The sequence below is a fragment of the Microcaecilia unicolor genome, chromosome 9, assembly GCF_901765095.1.
Source record: "Microcaecilia unicolor chromosome 9, aMicUni1.1, whole genome shotgun sequence".
Taxonomy (NCBI): domain Eukaryota; kingdom Metazoa; phylum Chordata; class Amphibia; order Gymnophiona; family Siphonopidae; genus Microcaecilia; species Microcaecilia unicolor.
This window is the reverse complement of record NC_044039.1, coordinates 72,414,852-72,436,109: the sequence shown is the minus strand read 5'-3', so window position 1 is coordinate 72,436,109 and position 21,258 is coordinate 72,414,852. Positions and strand designations below refer to the sequence as shown.

The following is a 21,258-nucleotide window of genomic DNA, read 5'->3' as shown; positions in this document are numbered from 1 at the left end:
CGACTCGTCCGCTTGAAATATCATTTCTGACAACGGTATCCCACCCAAATCTTCCTCGGTGAAGACCGAAGCAAAGAATTCATTCAGTCTCTCCGCTACGTCTTTGTCTTGCTTGATCGCCCCTTTTACCCCTCGGTCATCCAGTGGCCCAACCGATTCTTTTGCCGGCTTCCTGCTTTTAATATACCGAAAATTTTTTTTACTATGCTTTTTGCCTCTAATGCTATCTTTTTTTCGTAATCCCTCTTGGCCTTCTTTATCTGCACCTTGCATTTGCTTTGACACTCCTTATGCTGCTTCTTGTTATTTTCAGATGGTTCCTTCTTCCATTTTCTGAAGGCATTTCTTTTAGCCCTAATAGCTTCCTTCACCTCACTTTTCAACCAGGCCGGCTGTCTTTTGGACTTCCGTCTTTCTTTTCTAATTTGTGGAATATGTTTGGCCTGGGCCTCCAGGAGGAGTGGAGGAGTGGCCTAGTGGTTAGGGTGGTGGACTTTGGTCCTGGGGAACTGAGGAACTGAGTTCGATTCCCAACACAGGCAGCTCCTTGTGACTCTGGGCAAGTCACTTAACCCTCCATTGCCTACCGCATTGAGCCTGCCATGAGTGGGAAAGCGCGGGGTACAAATGTAACAAAAATAAATAAATAAAAGGTTGGTATTTTTGAACAGCATCCATGCCTGTTGTACAGTTTTACCCTCTCAGTTGTCCCCCTAAGTTTTTGTTCCACCGTTGTTCTCATTTTATCATAGTCTCCTTTTTTTTTTTTTGAAGTTAAACGCTAATGTATTTGACTTCCTGTGTATAGTTACTTGTGGGTACCAGTGACATAGGAAAATGTGGGAAAGAGGTTCTGTAAGCCAAACTTAGGCTCTTAGGTAGAAAGCTCAAATCCAGAACCTCTAGGGTAGCATTTTCTGAAGTGCTACCCGTTACACATGCAGGGCCCAAGAGACAGGCAGAGCTCTGGAGTCTTAATGCATGGATGAGACGATGGTGCAGGGAGGAGGATTTTAGAATTGTTAGGAACTGGCAACATTCTGGGGAAGGGGGAGCCTATTCTGAAAGGATGGGCTGCACCTTAACCAGGGTGGGACCAGGCTGTTGGCATCGGCGTTTAAAAAGGAGATAGAGCAGCTCTTAAACTAGAGACTGGGGGAAGACCCATTGTCGCTCAAAAGCGCATGGTTCGGAAAAGGTATCTTTTAAAGATATCACCAAAACAGGGAAGATAGTGAGGTTGCAAAAGAGACCGTAGTAGATCAGGTGTCCTTAAATAAAAATCAGACGAAAAATTGCAATTTAATACAGTCAAGTACTGAGCATGATGTAAATAGGAACAACAAACATAGTTTGAAATGTCTATGTGCAAATGCCAGAAGCCTAAGAAATAAGATGAGGGAGTTAGAATATATTGCACTAAATGAAAAATTAGATATAATAGGCATCTCTGAGACCTGGTGTAAGGAGGATAACCAGTGGGACACTGTCATAACGGGGTACAAATTATATCGTAGTGATAGGGTCGATCGAATTGGTGGAGGGGTAGCTTTGTATGTTAAGGAAGGCCTTGAATCAAATAGATTGAAAATTCTACAGGAAACAACACATCTTGGAATACCTATGGATTGAAATTCCATGTGTAAAGGGGAAAAGGATAGTGATAGGAGTGTACTACCGTCTGCCTGGCCAGGATGAACAGACGGATGTAGAAATGTTATCGGAAATTAGGTAGGCTAACAAACTGGGCAACATAATGATTATGGATGATTTTACTTACCCCAATATTGACTGGGTAAATGTAACATCGGGGCATGCTAGGGAGGTAAAATTCCTTGCTGAAATCAAGGATTGCTTTATGGAACAGTTGGTACAGGAGCAGACAAGAGAAGGAAAAATTCTAGACCTAGTCCTTGGTGAAGCACATGGTCTGGTGCGGGAGGTAATGGTGATGGGGCCACTTGATAACAGTGATCATAATATGATCAGATTTGATATTAGCTTTGGAGTAAGTATAAACAGGACATCCAATACATTAGCATTTAACTTTCAAAAAGGAGACTGATAAAATGAGAAGAACGGCGTGAATGCTGTTCAAAAATACCATCCTCTAAGCCCAGGCCAAATATATTCCGTGTATTAAAAAAGGAGGGAGGAAGACCAAATGACAGCTGGCATGGTTAAATAGTGAAGTGAAGGAAGCTATTAGAGCTAAAAGAAAATCCTTCAGAAGAAGGAATTGACAAAGTAATAATAAACAGCATAAGGAATGTCAAGTCAAAGGCAAAGAAGGACTTTGAAAAAAAGATTGTGTTAGAAGCAAAAAAACACAGAATGTTTTTAGGTATATTAAAAGCAAGAAGCCGGCAAAAGAATTGGTTGGACTGCTAGATGACTGAGACAAAGCCATAGCAGAGAGATTAAATGAATTATTTGCTTCAGTCTTCACCGAGGAAGATTTGGGAGTGATACCGGTGCCAGAAATGGTATTCGGCGCTGACTAGTCTGAGAAACTGAATGAAATCTCTATAAACCTAGAGGATGTAATGGGGCAATTTGACAAATTGAAGATAAGCAAATCTTCTGGCCCAGATGGTATTCATCCGAGAGTACTGATAGAATTGAAAAATGAGCTGGCAGAACTATTAGTAATATGTAAATTACCTTTAAAATCGAGCGTGGTACCGGAAGATTGGAGGGTAGCCCATGTAATGCTGATTTCCTTGTCATCAACAGCAGATGAATCCATTAACTGATGGGTTATATCCGCCTACCAGCAGGTGGAGATAGAGAACACTGAAAAACTACAGTGATCTTGGATGGCTAGCCCCTTCTGCTTTCAGTATTTCTCTATCTCCCAGCAGGTGTGGATGTCGCTTGATCAGCTCCTGGATTTCTGCCTGGGGTGGTTCCTGTGCTTTGCCAGTAGAGCGGGGATGATGTGGCTGGTGGTGCCCACTTTGAAGGCATACTTGGTTTTGTTCCCTGTCCCTGCCTTACCCCATCTCCCCTGTTGCTGCCTGCCTCCAACTTGCCTCATAGTGTTAAAAAAAAAAAAAGGGCGCACTTTTACAGCGTTGCTGTTCTGAGGCTTTCCCTAGAGATTCTGGTTCAGTGCAGCTTGACCGGAGCTCGTTGACTCGGTCTTCTGAGGTGAGAGTGGTGCAGGGTAAGTTTTGGCCCATTTTATTTCTATATTTCCGTCCAGTCGGGCGATGGCTGCTGAAGGCGTTAAGCGCTGCTCTCGCTGTGGTAAACGCAAGTCAGCAGCGGAGCTTTGCAGTATGTGCTCCTTAGACGCTCGTGCTAGTACGGGCATGGCGAACGGTGATTCTTCTTGCTCGATGGAGCTGGCAGGAGGCGCCATTTTGGAAGCGCCACGTGACTCGACCCTCGCGGTTGCGGAGGAGTCTGAGTGCAGGGGGATGCCTTGTTCCGAGGCTGCTAGAGGAGCTCCTTCCTCCGCTTCTCCTAATTTGGGGGCGGAGGGCCAGGGTGAGTTTTTTTTTTTTTATCCCCTGAATTTGTGCTGCAGATGCATAAGACCTTTATGTTAAAATGGACTCTACCGGAGGCGTCTGACACTACGTTGCGGACTGAATTTCCTCCAGGTTTTTTTAGTCCAGTGTTGGCTGCTGAGTTTCCTTCCCCCCCCCCCCCCCCCCCCCCGAGAGTTGGACTGACGCTAAACGTAGACAGGTAACTTCCCCGTCTGAGGGTGGCGCTTCTCCCTTTTCCCCCCTCTGGTCATGCTGTGGGGGAGTCTGAGGAGTCTGGTAGGCCCTCATGGACGGATGATCCAGATGAGGGTCCCTGTTTGCCACAGGACTTGGATGGTCCTAAAGTGGTACGGATTTTCCACTGCGGCGAAGTGCCAGCTCTCATTTCTGATGCCTTACAGGCCCTTTCTATTGAAGATCCGGCCGAGGGCGATGCCTCCTCCGTTAATCCTAGGATGGCTAGTACTAAGAAGCCTTTTCGGGCTTTTCCTGTGCATGACTCCATCCAAGAGCTTATTTCAGCTCAATGGTCTGACCCTGATGGGCCTTTGAAGGTAGCCAGGGCTATGGGTCAGCTTTACCCTCTGAGTGAGGATCACTTGGCCCCTTTGGGATGCCTAAAGTGGATGCGTTGGTCACGGCCGTGACTAAAAATACCACTCTCCCAGTGGAGGGCGGGGTTGCTTTTAAAGATTTGCAGGACCAGCGGCTAGAATCTGTGTTGAAACGGTCCTTTGAAATCTCGGGCCTTTCCTTAAGGGCGGTGATTTGCAGTTCCTATGCGGCCCGTGCCTGTCTTTCCTGGTTATAGCAGGTGGGTTATCTGCCCGAGGATAGTGTGGGTTCCCTCTCTGAGGTTGGCCCGCGTATGGAGTCTGCCTTGTCTTTTTTGGCTGATGCCCTTTATGATCTGGTCAGAGCTTTGGCTAAGCAGATGTCTGTGGCGGTTGCTGCCCGCCGCCTTCTTTGGCTGCGGCATTGGGCGGTTGACATGGCCTCTAAGCAGAGGCTGGTGAGAGTACCCTTTCGGGGCCTTCTGTTATTTGGAGAGGAATTGGAGAAGATTGTTAAAGACCTAGGGGACTAGGTCCCAGCAGTTACCTGAGGATAGGCCGCGGCCGTCTTCCAAAAGCCCTGTTTTTCCCTCCTCTTCCAGGCCCCGTTTTTGTGAAGCTCACAGGTATCGCCCGGGGCGCTCTGCTGGATTTTCTCAACGTGCCCGTTTTCAGCAGAGGACCTTCTTTTGCTCAGACAAACCTTCTGCAGCAGCCGGCCAACGGCCAGGAGTTCAGGGGCGTCCTCCACAATGATGGGACGCCAGTCCACTTGTCGATTCCTGCAGTAGGGGGGTCGTCTTTCCCTCTTCATCAAGGAGTAGACCAAGATTCCTTCGGATCAGTGGGTCCTGGACCTGATCAGAGAAGGCTACCGATTGGAATTCGGTGCCCCGGTGAGAGACGCTTTTATGGAGTCCCGATGCGGCACTGCCGTCAAACGGGCGACAGTAGAGTAGTCCTTGCAAGTCTTGCTGCAGCTCAGAGCGGTTGTTCCGGTGCCTCCCGCCTCATGAAAGACTCCGGAAGAAATTGAGTCATGGGATAGGAGGTAGTGTCCTATTGTGGATTAAAAACTGGTTAAAGGATAGAAAACAGAGAGTAGGGTTAAATGGTCAGTATTCTCAATGGAGAAGGGTAGATAGTGGGGTTCCTCAGGGGTCTGTGCTGGGACCGCTGCTTTTTAACATATTTATAAATGATTTAGAGATGAGAGTAATTAGTGAGGTAATTTTCTGACGCCAAAAAAAGTTATTCAAAGTTGTTATATCGCGAGAGGATTGTGAAAAATTACAAGAGGACCTTACGAGACTGGGAGTCTAAATGGCAGATGAAGTTTAATGTGAGCAAGTGCAAATTGGTGCGTATGGGAAAAAAGAACCTGAACTATAGTTAGGTAATGCAAGGTTCCAAGTTAGGAGTCACCGACCAAGTTCCTTCCATGTTGAGCATCTTCACCCCTCTGTATTTTTATTCTTGCTCTGTCCAGCATTTTCTGTGTCACTATCATCCCTCATGTCCAGCATCACACTTCTGGCCATATCCCTTCTCCTGTTCAGATTCTCCCCTTATTCCTCCTGTCACTGATCCCCTCTTGTCATTCCATACCCAGGACCTGCATCTCCCTCCTATCTTGGCCTCCCCTCCCCCTTCTGTCTGTGGTCTGCTCTCTTTCTCTGTCCTCTTTCCTTCCAACCTTTGCCCTCTTTCCAGCCTCAGTCCTGTATCCCCCAATCCAGCATCTGCCCTCTTTTTCTGTCCCCTTTCCATCTAGCCTTTGCCTCTTTCTCCCCCCACCTCTTCTATGCAGCCACTGTTCAATCTCTTTAACCCCCCCCCCCCCACCCAATTCAGCATCTGCCTCCTCCTTTGCTCCCTCCTACCCTTACATCTGTCGCTGCTATTGCTTCTCTAGAGCAGCACGGCGTCAAAAGAAACTAAACTCGCCGTGGGGTTGGACTCTCCGTTGGCGCAGCTACCAGTCCTGAGCCCCTGATGTCACTTCCTGTTCGGGGCAGAGCAGGCAGCCTGCGCAGATACAGACTGACCCTAGGGTGAGTTTATCATCTCTTGTTGGCACTGCTGCTGAGGGAAGCAGCAGCTTGGGTGACAGTGGAAGGGAGGTGGGGAAGTCTTGAATCGGACTCCCGATTTTTTATTTTTTTTTTTGCAAATCAAATCGGCAAATCAATTTGAATCATGAATTAGACAGCACTAGTGTTCTCCAAGAACAGCAGGACACAGATTACCATATTCCTCCCACCTCCCCTTGGAGTTGAATTCTCTGCTTTTTATCCTATTGCAGGTCCCATGCGAGGTGGACAGGCAGGAAGATGCACAGTTGGGCCTCACCAAAAGTTTCTAGAAGGTTTAGAACGCTGGTGACGTCACCCATCTCTGGTAATCTGTGTCCTGCTGTCTTTTGAGTAACTTTGCTTTCTTTGTCATTCAGACTGCTTATTGTCCCTTTGTGTACATTTTTTTTCCTTTTTTAAATTATTTTTTCCTCAAAAGATGTTAAACAAAATATTTTTCAGAAATACCTTTATACCAGTAGATCACAAATTTCTGTGATTATGGGAAAGTTTTTGAACTTACCAAATTTTCATGAAATGTAGAAGTGAATAGACAGAAATCATGAAGAAATAAGGTTCATTGATTAGGTGTGTCTGTGCTGAATATTTAATTTTATAACTTATAGAGGGTTTTATTTGTTTTGTTTTGTTTTTCAAATTACAGGTATAGATGGAGATGAAGAAAGTGAGGAACCTCCAAAAGTGGTAGTTAATGAAGTAAAAGAAGAGGATGCCTTTTTCTCAAAGAAGTGAGTGATTATCTGGAATAAGATATAGTGCTTTTAATATTACACTTGGTTTAAAGTATATTAAAATAAAAAGCTGCTGCAGCCTCCGAATCCTGGAAAAATTCCATGCCAAACTAAAATTCTCCAAGGACAAGCAGGCTGAATATTATCACTTATGGGTCGTCGTCCGCGACGGCCCAGGAGCCCAGAACTTATTTAAAAAACAAACAAACAAGAACTTTCCAGAGTGTGACGCCGCGCGAGCAGGTTCCCGCCTGCGACACGTCTCCTTTAGTTTTCTTGATCCGCGTTGGAGACACGTCTTTGCACCGCTTTCTTTTTCGGCTCAGGAGACCCCGAGAGTTAGCGTTTTATCACTTCTATATTTTTCTTTTTCTCTTTCAGATTGTTTGCTCCCAATATTAAAAAAAAAAAAAAAAAAAGTTGTTTTTCCTTGTATTACTTAGTTTTTCTTGCCTCCTTTTAAGTTTCCTTCTTTTTCGACACGGCCGCCTTTTGGGCTGCTCGGTCAGGCTGCTTTTCCTTTTTTGTGCCCCTTTTTTCTTGGCACCATCGAGCCTTTTGATTTCGCGACCGCTGTTTTTCCCTCCATGTCATCAAGGACACCCAGCGGCTTCAAGCATTGTACTCGGTGCAACCGGACCATCTCCAGTACCGACCTCCACGCATGGTGTCTCCAGTGTCTTGGGCCCGACCATTCCCAGCTGCTTGTAAGCTGTGTAAATTGATGAAAAAACAGACCCAAGTGGCTTGAGAGGCTCAGCGTAAGAAAATTTTTTCAGATCGGTCCAGTACGTCGACATCGACATCGGTACCAGTGTCATCGATGTCGAGGGAAGCATCGACATTGGGAGTCCAGGTAATGGCTGCCGAAAGACCGCATCGAGCTGGGAGCATCGAGGCATCGAGTAAGTCTCCACCTATCTCGAGGCCTACTGCTATGCAGGTCCCCCGGGACTGACCTGTTTCGGACCCAGCCCCGAGGAGGCGTGAAAGTTCCACGTCCTCCTCTTCAGTACCAAGGAGTCTCAATGACAGGTGTCGAGCAAAGGCTAAGAAGCACCGTCATCGTTCTCCTATGCACGGTACCAAGGAAGTAGGCACCCGAGAAGCGGCGCCGGGAGGACTACTCACCCTCCATTCAGGAGGTGCTGATGCGTCGGTCATCTGGCAGCCTGATACCGGCTCTCGAGCCCATTCAGACTCTGCAACCGACTCCTGCACCGGCCCCCCAGCCTTTACCGATGGAAGCTCTCAATGAGCGCGTCAGGGCCCTTCTTTCAGAGCTTCTGGAAGGGTTACTTCGCCAGTCTGCCTCAGTGTCGGGGGTGCTTGCGCCTTCCGTACCAACAGCAGAAGCGGCATCTGGGCCATCACCTGTGAGGAGGTCCCCGTCCATGGTGCAGGCTTGCTGCCCCGGGTCGAGTCCATTGAGAGCCTGTAATGGTGAAGGCCCAACTTCCTCACAATTCCATGGTGGTGGACTCTGCTCTCAGAAGAGCCAAGAGTACTAGAGACTATGCCTTGGCGCCCCCCAGCAGAGAGTCTAGAACCTTGGATTCTTTTGGGAGAAGAACGTATCAGACCGCTATGCTCGCCACGAAGATTCAGACTTACCAGCTCTACACGAGCATCCACTTACGGAACTCAGCGAGGCAACTGTCCAGTTTAGTTGAAGCATTTCCTCCAGAGCTTGCTGAACTTTTTCACCAGGTGGTTAGGCAGCAGAAGGTGTGTCGCAAATTCCTGGCCAGCTGCTCGAGGTATAATGATTTGTAGACTCTCATGGCTGCGTGTCTCTGACCTGGATCATAAGACCCAGCAGCGAATGGCGGATGTTCCTTGCGGGGGGGGATAATCTTTTTGGAGAAAAAGTGGAGGACATGGTCAATCAGATTAAAAAAAAAAAAGTATTATGATGCCATGGATTCTCTCTCCTGCCGGACGTCTTCTGCTACTGCCTCCTCTTCTAGGAGGTTTTTTGGAGGGAAGAGGATTGCTCCCTATTCTTATAACAGGCGTAGGTACACTCCTGCTTCTTGCCAGCCGGTTCAGGCTCAGCCCCAGCATGTGCGTTCCCGTCAACGCCATGCGCCTAAGGCCCCTAGGGCTCCCCAGGGAAAAGCAAGGGACAGGCGTTTGACTGGCTCCAGTGCAGCATAGCCTCAGAAGATTGAACTGAAAAGAAACAACTATGTGAGAGTGCACCCTGGAACAGAACAAAAATGAGCCTAGGAGGGTGGAGTTGTTCTAAACCCCGAACAGATTCTGCAGCACCGACTGCCCAAACCAACTGTTGCGTTGGGTATCCTGCGGAAGGCAGTAGTGAGATGTGAATGTGTGGACTGAAGACCACGTTGCAGCTTTGCAAATCTCTTCAATAGAGACTGACTTCAAGTGAGCCACTGATGCAGCCATGGCTCTAACATTATGAGCCGTGACATGGCCCTCTAGAGTCAGCCCAGCTTGGGCATAAGTGAAGGAAATGCAATCTGCTAGCCAATTGGAGATTGTGCGTTTCCCGATGGCGACTCCCCTCCTGTTGGGATGAAAAGAAACAAACAACTGGACAGACCATCTATAGGGCGTTGTCTGCTCCACGTAAAAGGCCAATGCTCTCTTACAATCCAAGGTGTGCAACTTGTCCTCACCAGGGCGGGTATGTGGACGGGGAAAAAATGTTGGCAAGACAACTGACTGGTTCAGATGGAACTCCGACACCACCTTCGGCAAGAACTTAGGGTGAGTGCGGAGGACTACTCTGTTATGATGAAACGTGATATAAGGTGCATGCACTACCAAAGCTTGAAGCTCTACGAGCTGAAGTAACAGCCACCCAGAAAATGTCCTTCCAGGTCAAGTACTTCAGATGGCAGGAATTCAGTGGCTCAAAAGGGAGCTTTCATCAGCTGGGTGAGAACGACATTGAGATCCCATGACACAGGTGGAGGTTTGACTGGGGGCTTTGACAAAAGCAAACCTGTCATGAAACGAATTACTAAAGGCTGTCCAGAGACAGGCTGACCTTCTACACGTTGATGGTAAGCACTGATTGCACTAAGGTGGACCCTTATGGAGTTGGTCTTGAGACCAGACTCTTGATAAATGTAGAAGGTATTCAAGCAGCGTCCGTGTAGGACAAGAAAAAGGATCCAGGGCCTAGCTGTCACACCAGACGGCAAACCTCCTCCGTTTGAAAGAGTAACACTTTTTTGTGGAATCTTTCCTGGAAGCAAGACTCAGGAAACACCCTCTGAAAGACCCAAGGATGCAATTTCTAAGCTCTCAACATCCAGGCCGTGAGAGCCAGAGACTGGAGGTTGGGATGTAGAAGCGATCCCTCGTTCTGGGTGATGAGGGTTGGAAAACACTCCAATCTCCACGGTTCTTCAGAGGACAACTCCAGAAGAAGAGGGAACCAGATCTGACGGGGCCAAAAGGGCGCAATCAGAATCATGGTTCCATGGTCTTGCTTGAGTTTCAGCAAAGTCTTCCCTACTTAGAGGTATGGGAGGATAAGCATACAGAAGGCCATACAGAAGGCCTGTCGTGGGCCTGAAGTCTGGAAAAGAATTGAGGGACTTTGTGATTGATCTAAGTGGCATAAAGACCTACTGAGGGGGTGCCCCACGCTCGGAAGATCTTGCGGACAACGTCCATGTTCAGTGACCACTCGTGAGGTTGCATGATCCTGCTCAACCTGTTGGCCAGACTGTTGTTTACGCTTGCCAGATACGTAGCCTGGAGAAACATGTTGTGGTGGTGTGCCCAAAGCCACATCTGGATGGCTTCCTGACACAGAGGGTGAGATCTGGTGCCCCCCTGCTTGTTTAACAACAACTGGTCCGGTAAAGATCTTAAGGGGCTCCTCGAGAGCAACGTCTTTGTTATTGTGGTCGTGCATGTCCCGCCTCCCTGTTAGTAGTGTTATCATCTCCTGACGTCAGTCGAGCAGGGTTCTAGTGCTGGACAGTGACGTCAGGAGTTGGTTACGGTCGCAGGTAGCCTCATTCGAACATTGGAGAAGCAAATTATTATATTAGAATGTTGCTTTGGAAATTGAGAACTGTGTGAGGGGTTTATTATTTTTTTTTAATGTCATTTTAGTGTAGGTCTATAGTATTTTGCAATGGGTGGCGGGGAAGAAGGGAAGAGGTTTGATTGAATTTGTTTGTTTTGTTTTTTTTGCCTAGGTGCAAATTGTTCTACAAGAAAGATCAGGAATTTAAAGAGAAGGGAGTAGGTATGCTGCACTTGAAACCTGTTGGAAACAAAAAGACTCAGTTGTTAGTGCGGGCAGATACAAATTTAGGTAAGTATTTTTTCTTGAATGTTTAAAATGAGTTTGAGCCTCACTAATGCGCTAACTGCATTACTAGGCACAATTGTATACAAACCTTTAAGCATCCCCCATCCCCTGGTAACACCTTTCCATCTAAATCCTCATTTACCCTCAACTTATTATCGACTGTATCTAAGATTATGTAATGACTATATCATATTAACACCCTGTAAGCCACATTGAGCCTGCAAAGAGGTGGGATAATGTGGGGTACAAATACAATAAATAAATAAAATTGTATGTTCCATGAATCCTTAAATAGACAGAAGGTGTGAAAGCCTCTACAGGGTTCAAAGATAAAGGCAACATCTTTCAGCAAATTTTAATGCATAATTACTGGTGATTTTAGCAAACTGGAAATCTAAAAGGTTTAATGATTAGGTTTTGTTAGTCAAGTGAAGACAATTCCATGGTTGTACAAATATTCTGAATCTTCTAACCTCTCAACTTGTTCTGTTTTCAATAACTTAGTGTTCCTATAAGCTATTTATCTGAACATTTGAAAATTAAGATACTTCAAAGGAGGGGACGGCTATAAAAAAAAATCTGTAAATGCTTCCAACCAGCAATTTCAACTGAAACTAAGAAATGTCACCTTTTGCTTTCCATATTTCCATGTAAAATCTGAAAGATCAAGAAAAGTCTCATAGAATTTCCCCAAAACTGGTCAGATTTGTAAAAGAGTGCACCACAAATGCAGAATTACTGCAAATGGCGTACTGAAAAGTTTGGATTACAATGGAGCAGTTGTCCACAGTACAGCATTCTTTACACAATAGTCTGCATGGGAGAGTTTTAGAAGAAAACCTTTTCTGTGACCTCAGGAAAGTATGCAAGTCTTTAAGCCTGAAACGTTGTTCCAAAAAGTACCTGATTGAATGAAAAATGAACTGCTCAATCTCAACCACACAAAATATATTTGGAGAAATTAAATATTTAAAGAAAAACACCTTGCCAGCTGTTAAACATACTGGTGGATATGTTATGCTTTGAAGTTGTATGGCAGCTAATGGCTCAAGTATTGTGCAGATAGGAAGAATCCCATAACTGAGGAAAATGAAGCTGGAAAGGTTAGATATTTCAGCATGACAAGAATTTGAAATGTACCACAAAATCAACCATAAATTATTTTAAGGAAAGGAAGATGATTTGGAATGGCCTTCTGTTGGGCAATCTGAAATATGCATGCAAGGCAACCTAAGAATATTTTTGAGTGAGACAAACTCTGCCAGGAAGATACGGGGAGAGCAATTCCAAAAACAAGAATAGAAATTACCTGGCTACAGAAATATTTGGAAACTGCTGTTAAAGGAGGTGTTGCAAAGTGTCTTCATTGAAAGGGTACACAAACTTGCACCTCCTGTATTCCCTGTGTTTTCTTATTTTGAATGTGTAAAGAAATTGCAGAACGTAATTATGCATTAAAATTTCTAGAAAGATGTATAATTCACTACCATATAGAGCAGGGGTATTTTCAGCAGTTGGCCACAAGGTATATGAGCTGCATGTGGGCTATGTACAATCAGAAATCCATGTGTATAGGATGCAAACGTATCTTAGCCCTGAAATTGATTTCAAATCCACTGAATCTCTGTAATATATCAAAATCATATGTGCAAGCTAATTAGGTACAAATATTTTACTATGTCGCAAGTGGACACATCCCAAGGTTGGGCAAACTACTTTAGCCCATGGGCCCAGTGGGGTGCCACTGATGTAGAGGTTGTCAGCTTCACTTTACGTAAGCATTCATTGAAATACGGATTGGCCAGGTATGTATGAGCTAGCACATAATTATAAGCTGTGGAGACGCACTGAACAGAAAACCATGGTTGTTCATGACACATTTTGATGCTTCATATCAGGGTCTTTCTAAAAAACAGAATACCAGAAAAACACTGCTTTCTTTCCTGTTTTGTGAGACTTTTCCCCCAACCTTTTTTGGAAGATATTGACTCCTTTTGTGAAATTTTAGTCCTCAGTAAAATTAAATGCACTGTAATCACTGTATTTGTTTTTATTCTTGGTGAAGTCACAAATGTATTTATTTTATTTATTTATTTAATTGCATTTGTATCCCACATTTTCCCACCTATTTGCGGGCTCAGTGTGGCTTACAATACATTGTAAATGATGGAAATACAGTTTGTTACATTACGATTATGGGTTACATTGTGAATAGTTAAAGAAGACAGAGTCAGGTCAATCATCTTTGGGGCGTAGAAACTATAGGATATGACGTTGGGGGATTACTAGGGTGATCGAATAATAGCAAGAGAGTGATGGGCTATAACAGTTTTTATCTGTGGGTGGATTATTGAATGGGAGAGAGTATGGGGAAATGGAGTACGTGAGGTAATGTCTTGAGGCATTATTATGGTGTTTATGGGATTTATGTGTTTTGATCCTTGCAGTATGTTTTTTCAAAGAGATAGGTCTTCAGTCATTTGCGGAAGTCGGTTAATTCATAGATCGTTTTCAGGTTGCGTGGTAGTGCGTTCCAGAGTTGCGTGCTCGTGTAGGAGAAGGTTGATGCATGTAGTACTTTATACTTTATGCCTTTGCACTTAGGGAAGTGAAGGTTGAGGAAAGTTCTGGATGATTTTTTGGCGTTTCTGGGTGGCAGGTCTATTAAGTCGGACATGTATGCAGGGGCTTCACCGTGAATGATTTTGTGAACCAACGTGCATAATTTAAAGGTGATACGTTCCTTGAGTGGGAGCCAGTGTAGTTTCTCACGTAAGGGTGCTGCGCTTTTGTATTTTGGTTTTCCGAAGATGAGTCTGGCTGCTGTATTCTGGGCTGTTTGAAGTTTTCTCATTATTTGTTCTTTGCAGCCTGCGTATAATAAGTTGCAGTAGTCCAGATGGCTGAGTACGAGTGATTGTACTAGGTTGCGGAAGACTGATCTTGGAAAGAATGGTTTATTCTTTTCAGTTGCCACATTGAGAAGAACATCTTTTTTGTTGTGTTGTTCGCGTGAGTCTCAAGTGTAAAATGGCGGTCGATTGTGACTCCAAGGATTTTTAAATTTTCTGATATTGGCAAGTTCAGTTTAGGTGTGTTGATAGCGGTAAATTTGGTTGTGTTGTATTGGGAGGTTAGTATGAGGCATTGAGTTTTTTCTGCGTTCAATTTCAGTCGGAATGCATCTGCCCAGGTGTTCATGATGTGTAGACTTTGTTGATTTCGTTGGAGATTTCATTGATGTCTTGTTTAAAAGGAATATATATCGTTACATCATCGGCATATATGTAAGGGTTAAGGTTATGGTTTGATAGAAGTTTTGCCAGTGGGGTCATCAGTAGGTTGAAAATTGTTGGTGAGAGAGGAGATCCCTGCGGTACTCCGCACTCAGGTGTCCATGCGGCAGATGTGGTTGAATTTGATGTGACTTGGTATGAGCGTGAGGTTAAGAACCCCTTGAACCAATTTAGGACATTGCCTCCGATGCCGAAATATTCAAGAATGTGTAATAGGATTCCGTGGTCAACCATGTCAAAGGCACTTGACATGTCAAATTGTAGGAGGAGTATATTGGAGCCGGTTACGATCCGTTGCTTAAATTTGGTCAGTAGGGTAGTTAATACTGTTTCTGTGCTGTGATTCGAACGGAATCCTGATTGGGCGTCATGCAGTATTGAGAACTTGTCAAGATAACTTGTGAGTTGTTGGGTTACCACTCCTTCTGTTATTTTGGTTATTAGTGGTATAGATGCAACTGGTCTGTAGTTGGTTATTTCACTAGCGTTTTTCTTTGGGTATTGGGGTGAGTAAGATTTTTCCTTTTTCCTTTGGGAAAAGTCCGTTTTGTAGCATGAAATTCAGGTGGTTCGTTAAGTCTACTATGAATTGTTGAGGAGCTGATTTCATGAGGTTGCTTGGGCAGGTGTCTAGTTTGCATTGGGATTTGGCGAATCTTTTAAGCGTTTTAAAGATAAGGTCTTCTGACAGTACTTCGAATTCGGTCCAGATCCTGTCTGCTGGGTGTATTCCGTCTTCTGGGTCTAGACAGTTCAGGAATGTGGTGTATTCAGTAGGGCTGGTAGGTATTCTAAGTCGTAGTTGTATGATTTTCTCCTTGAAGTATTTCACGAGGTCGTCGACCCCTGGTATTTCTTTGCTATTTGTAACAGGTGTAGTGTCTAGCAGCTTATTTACAAGGTGGAAGAGTTTGTGCGTGTCTTTGTAGTTTGGTCCAATCATAGTTTTATAGTGTAGTCTTTTAGTCTGTTTTATGGTGTATTTGTATTTCCTCCGAAGTGATTTCCATGCATTCAGTGTGTGTTCATCTTTTTTTTTTTGTTCCAAGCGCGTTCTAGCTTTCTGACTTGCGTTTTGAGTTCTTTCAGCTCTTCGGTGAACCATGGATTTGATTTTTTCCTGTGCGATGTTTTGGTTTGGATTGGGGCAATTGTGTCTAATATTGTCTTACATATGTTATCCCATTCTTGGAGGAATTGTACGGTGTCTGTTTTTGCTGGCCATTCATTTTGGTAGACCTGTTGCCAGAATGTTGTAGGGTCTATTTTTCCTCTCGTGGTGTATGTTGTTCGTTCGTTTTTGTTGACTGCGTTTCTGTGTGTTTTTCGCCAGAGGAGGGAGACGTGCTTTATAGTGGTCTGTCCATGGTGTGGGTGTCCATCTTGTGTCTGTAAGTAGGATAGTTGAGTCTGGGTCGAATTTGTGTGTAATGATGTCTAGTGTGTGTCCTTTTTCGTGTGTTGGTTGGGTATTTGGGGCGTGTAAGTCCCAGAGTTTCAGGAATTCTTTGCATTCTAGTGTGTTTTTTGAGGTGTCGTCTTCAAGATGTAGGTTGATGTCTCCTATAATGAGGATATTGGAGGCCGAGACACATGTGTTCGAGATGAAGTCCATGAGTTGCGCTTGGGAGTCTTTCCATTTTCCTGGTGGTCTGTAAAATAATATTGTATTGAGGTGTCCTTGTAGGTTCGGATGATTGATTCTTGTTGAGGCGTTTTCGAGTTGTGGTGAGGTGGATTCACCAGTAGTTGTGATGGTGAACTCGGATTTGTAAATTATGGCTATTCTGCCACCTCTTTTTCCATTTCTTGTCCAGTGGGTGATTTTGTATTCTGGTGGGCATGTCTCTTTGATGGCGGGGTCTGTGGGGCCATGTTTCCGTGATAAATAGAAGGTCTAGTTTCTCTGTGGTAGTCCAGTCTAGTATGTCTACGGAATTGCTTACTGCTGATCTAGCGTTGATGTATCCTATTCGGATTGAGCGGTATGGTTCTGTGGGGAGGTTCGATGTGTTTATTTTTGTTAATTGTCTGTTTCCTCGGTGGTTGGGTTTGTTGTTGTTGGTTTTCTTCTCTTTCTGTTGGTGGTGTTCGTATGTGGAGACGTTGCCTTTTGGTTGGTTATTGTTTTTTTGGTTTGGTGAGTTATTAATAGGTTGTATATATAGTTGGTGTGTTGTGGTTGGATTACTGTAGATGTTGGGGGTGGTCCATGCGTAATGGATTATGGGAATGAGATTATTATCAGTAAATTATTAGTGTTCATGTTGGGTTTATGTGGACGGTGTTCGTGGGTAGTGTTGGTGTTATCAGTTGTGTTTGTGGAGGTGTTGGTCAGTATTGGTGATATCTGTAGCATTTACAGGGAGTTTTTCAAGCGCGCTATAAGCCTATAAACAATTAAAGCAATTAGATGAAGCATTTAGAATATTAGAAGAGAGTCTTTCAGCATGCAGCAAGCATCTAAAGTATATAACGCATTTTGTCATTTAAAGAGACTCCTTCAGACACGCTATGAAGCCTATTAGCGATTGAAGCATTTAGATGAAGCATTTAGAGTAATTATAACATTTGAAAGGAGTCTTTCAGCATGCAGAAGCATAACTTCTGGATAGAGCAGTCATTTAAAGAGAGTCCTTCAGACACACTATGAATCATATTAGCGATTGAAGCATTTAGATGAAGCATTTAGAGTAATTATAACATTTGAAAGGAGTCTATCAGCATGCAGAAGCATAACTTCTGGATAGAGCAATCAGCTTGTTTAAATTAGGTATTAACAGGAGTTCAGGACTGTAAAAGTAAAGGCAATAGCAGCAGTGGAAAATAACCTTGGGTAGATTCAAGCAAGAGCTCGGATCCGGGAGGGGTAATGGTGGTGGTAGTAGCCGCAGTGGCAAATAACCAGTTTATTTCCTATTTGTTGTTTTTATTTCTACTTGCCGCGGGATCGGGTTTTGGCAGTAATGGCTCCAGATGCCATCCACGCCGTCGCTGAAGGACCGCCGTCGGAGGTCCGAGGATGCAACCCTTAGTCGTCCCAAATATCATCCCGTCGCTGGCTTCCTTGTCCCGTCTCCCTGATATTTCGCGCCAGCTGGTCGGTGGACGGTCCAGGGGTGGTTGCGGCTCTCGCCTCGATGGTTGGTGCCTCTCTAGTTCTTTTCTTTCTTGTTCGCCCGGATTCCTCGTGGCCTGGCGTCCCGCGGCGTGCCCGAGTCAGGAGGTCGCTCTATCCTGGCCTCTCAGCACACGTCAGGCAGAACCGTTGCAGGTCCCGATCAATTACTGCACCCCTGTTCACTCTTGGGCCCCGATGGGTCAAGCACTGTAGTTTTTACACTCGGCCGCAGTTCTTTCCAGCGTCCGGGGCCGTTAAGACAGCCGCGGTCCAGGAGGTTGGATCTTGGCGTTTCCGGGTCAGATTCCCTGAGTCGGTAAGTCTGGTAGTTTGGATTGATGGTCTTGGTCTCGGTCTGGTCTTGTCCGAACCTTTCCGGTTCGGTCAGGGGTGTTTGCTGACACCTGGATGGCCCGATGAGTCTGCCCACTACAGGTCTCGGTCGTCAGCGGGTGGGTGGGCCGCGAGGCCTGGGTATTTCGTCCGAACTCGCCGCTAGCCCTCTGAATCCTGGGTCTTGATTAGATCGGCCGACTCCACAGGATTCAGCTCTGGTCTGGCTCCTTCCCGGTCCGGTTGGGGACGGCCCAGGTGGTCTGTTTGTTAGGGACCTCAGGAGCTCGTTCCGGGAGCTCCTTACTTGTTAGGGACCTCAGGAGCTCGTTCTGGGAGCTCCTTACTTGTCGGCCATCTTAAGTCCTTGTATCTCCTAAGGCTTTTAAATGTTACCATATTTCGGTGCAATAGGAATTAGTTACTGCTGTACTGAAAATAAAATCTATACTACTACTACTAGATGTCACAATATGAACAAATGACTTTCAGATTGTAGTTGCCTCATCACAACTCCTTAGTTCACTGGTTAACTCTTTCAGGTACACATATTCATTGCACTTTAAATTCATTGCACTTTGGGAATCCAAGATGGCGACTGAGTAGGACGTAGGAGTGGAACGCTCCTCCTCAGAAAAAACTCAAAGTACCTTTTCCTATCTCGAGCATGCCGAAAGGAAAGGGCAAGCCGAAGGGACCTCCTCTCCCCAGGCTGGAATCCCTTTCGTCACAGCAAACCTCCATTACCTCGTTTTTTTGTGTCCACACCATCGGGTGAATCCGTGACCAAGGCGGGGAAGAGTCCCGGTCTGGAGAGCGAACTTTCGCTTAGCCCATTGGGACTGGCTACCCCTCCGCCGCCACTCCTAGACGGAGCCGGAGTACCGAGTGCAGGAGAAAGCGACTCGAAGGGGTGGCAGACCCCGTTGCAGGAAGTGGTCAACTTGGTGGAAGGGAAATCCTTGCCAGCCATGGCGGGAGACGAATCACCAAAAGAAGGGACCCGGATAGCTGATACCGGGGAGGAATCCTTACTCTCCGCCCTGGTTTTACAACCTTTGGTGAAGCCCCAAGAAATAACTTTGTACTCTATATGGTCTGCTCTTGAAGTATGGTCTGCTCTTTAAGTACTGCACAAGATAAGTACCCGCATTTTTATCTGTCACATGAATAATGTGAAGCAAATAAGAGAACTGAAAGAAAACTTAGAGACTATTTCTATTAAGCAAAATTCTTTAGAAGGGGACTTAGTTAAAGGGGGTGACAAAATATTGAAAAGAGTTGGTGCCAGAAGGGACACTTAGGGAACGCCAGAGAGGAGAGTAAGATCTAGATACATGTAATTCAGTTCATTGGCGTAACACTATATCTGAAAGATAAGAGTGGAACCATGGCTAGGCAACTTCTTTTCTGTATATTCTAGTGCATGGTAGATATAAGTGGTAATTCCCAAAAGGACTGTTTCAGTACTGTGTGACTTGGGGGAATATAGTCTGGTAAGGGTGCAGGGAATCTGTGTCATCCAGATGATCTTCCAGTTGAGTCACAATGATTTGATCTATGATTTTGGTTCAAAGGGATCCTAGGCAATGGGACGATAGTACAAGGAGACGTCACTTTTGGGATGTTTTGTCTTGGGGAAAAAATGGAGACCTGTTTCCACTGGTCAGGGAAAATGCCAGTAGTAAGACTCTGAACTATCATGGATTTGGAGTTAAGGGAGAAGTATTGTTTGGAACCAGCAAATAAAGACAAGGGGATAAGGGTTCCGATGGAACAGTAGTGTTTGACAGACTGCAGGGCCTTCAAAGTCATAGGTGGTTGTAGGGGAAACTAAAAGAATGCAGAACATTAGTCAAGGGGGAGGATTAAAGGGTAAACATGGACTGAGTGCAGGGGTGTCTGATGTAGAAAGTTTGTCAACGAAGGCTGTAGCCAGGTTCTCTGCAGTAGGGAGAAAATTGTCTGAGCAAAAGAAGGGCGATTTGAAGATCTGTTAACACCTTCCTGGAATGAGGGAGCTTGGTCTATCTGGGCTGAGTAATAGTTTCTTTTAGCCTTGCAAACTTATTTATAAGAGTAGATCTGCAATCTGTATGTACGGGAGATAAAGGGAGTCCGTTTTCTCCATAGGTGTTCAATGTGTCAGAGTTGTGCTTTAGCAACAGGGAGATCAAGGCCAAACCAAGGGTCGTGACTGCATGGGGGGAGGCCTGAGCGGGATGCGTTACCAGAGGCACTAGAGTTTTATCAGCAGTAGCTAATTTGGCGTTCCAGAGAGAAGATTGACTGTCCATATCTACAACCTGAAAACTGATAGGAGACAAAGCCAGAGCAGCCTCAAGAGACTCTGGGGTAAGGTGTTGAGAGTCCTGGGAGTATGACCCAGTGGAAGAAGCCTAGTGGGGAAGGAGGTAATCAAACTAAAGTGGGCATGGTCTGTTCATGGCCAAAGAGGCTGAGCAGATATAACTGAAGTCTAATCTTCAACTGTAGTTGTAGCAATATCTAGTATATGACCTGCTTGATGAGTGGAGAACAGTATGTGCTGATCTAAGGAAAGGTCCTGTAGAAGGGCATCGAAATCCGACCAATAAGAGGGAGGGGGATCGTCGAGGTGATTGTTGAGATCGCCTAGAATAAATAGGTCAGAGGAAGTCGGATTGAATTGAGAGAGGGCTGTTTGAAGGGAGTGGAATGATGTTAGTGACTGGGGGAGGTAAGTACAAAAGAGATGACAGAGGTGACATTAGTCGAAACAAAATATATTTGTATTGGGGTTGAAGGGAGAAGGTCACAGTAAGACAAGAAGAGAACAGAATTGCTGTCCCCCTTCTTTTATGGGGACAGCTCAGGTATAATGTAGAGTATCTAGGCGGGGCCACGTGTGTCAGGTAAGAAAGATCAGAATTGACAAGCCACATCTCCATTAACAAAGGAGTTGAAGGAGTGGAGGAGAGTGAGATCCTTGACCAAGATTCCTTATGGCACAAAGAGCAGACATTAAGAATGCCAACTTTGAGATGCTAGGAAAGATGTGGGAGGGATGAACAGCGGTTACTGGGTACAGGCACCTTACCTGTGACCGCTGAGAAGTTCCAAGTTTATTATTTATTTATTTCACTTGTATCCCACATTTTCCCACCTATTTGCAGCCTCAATGTGGCTTAAAAATGTCCTGTTCTCTAAGGTGGTGGGTACTGTCTGGGTGGCATACGTTCTACAATAAGGAGGGACGAACTATTGGACTAGACAACATACGATGAGGTAAGAAAGGAGAACTACAATCTTTGATAGGGCGGTGGGGGGAACAAAAAGCAT

At 45.2% G+C, this 21,258-nt stretch overlaps 1 protein-coding gene across 4 annotated transcripts in view; it reads left to right on the top strand.

Annotated features, from left to right (window-relative positions):
- Window positions 1–21,258, top strand: part of NUP50 (nucleoporin 50) — a 353,557-nt gene that overhangs the window by 306,306 nt on the left and 25,993 nt on the right. For all 4 annotated transcript variants that reach the window (XM_030214692.1, XM_030214690.1, XM_030214691.1 and 1 more), the window contains 2 exons: window positions 6,794–6,878; window positions 11,072–11,190. In XM_030214692.1, coding sequence (XP_030070552.1) covers window positions 6,794–6,878; window positions 11,072–11,190 — 204 coding nt within the window. The remainder of the gene's footprint in view (window positions 1–6,793; window positions 6,879–11,071; window positions 11,191–21,258) is intronic.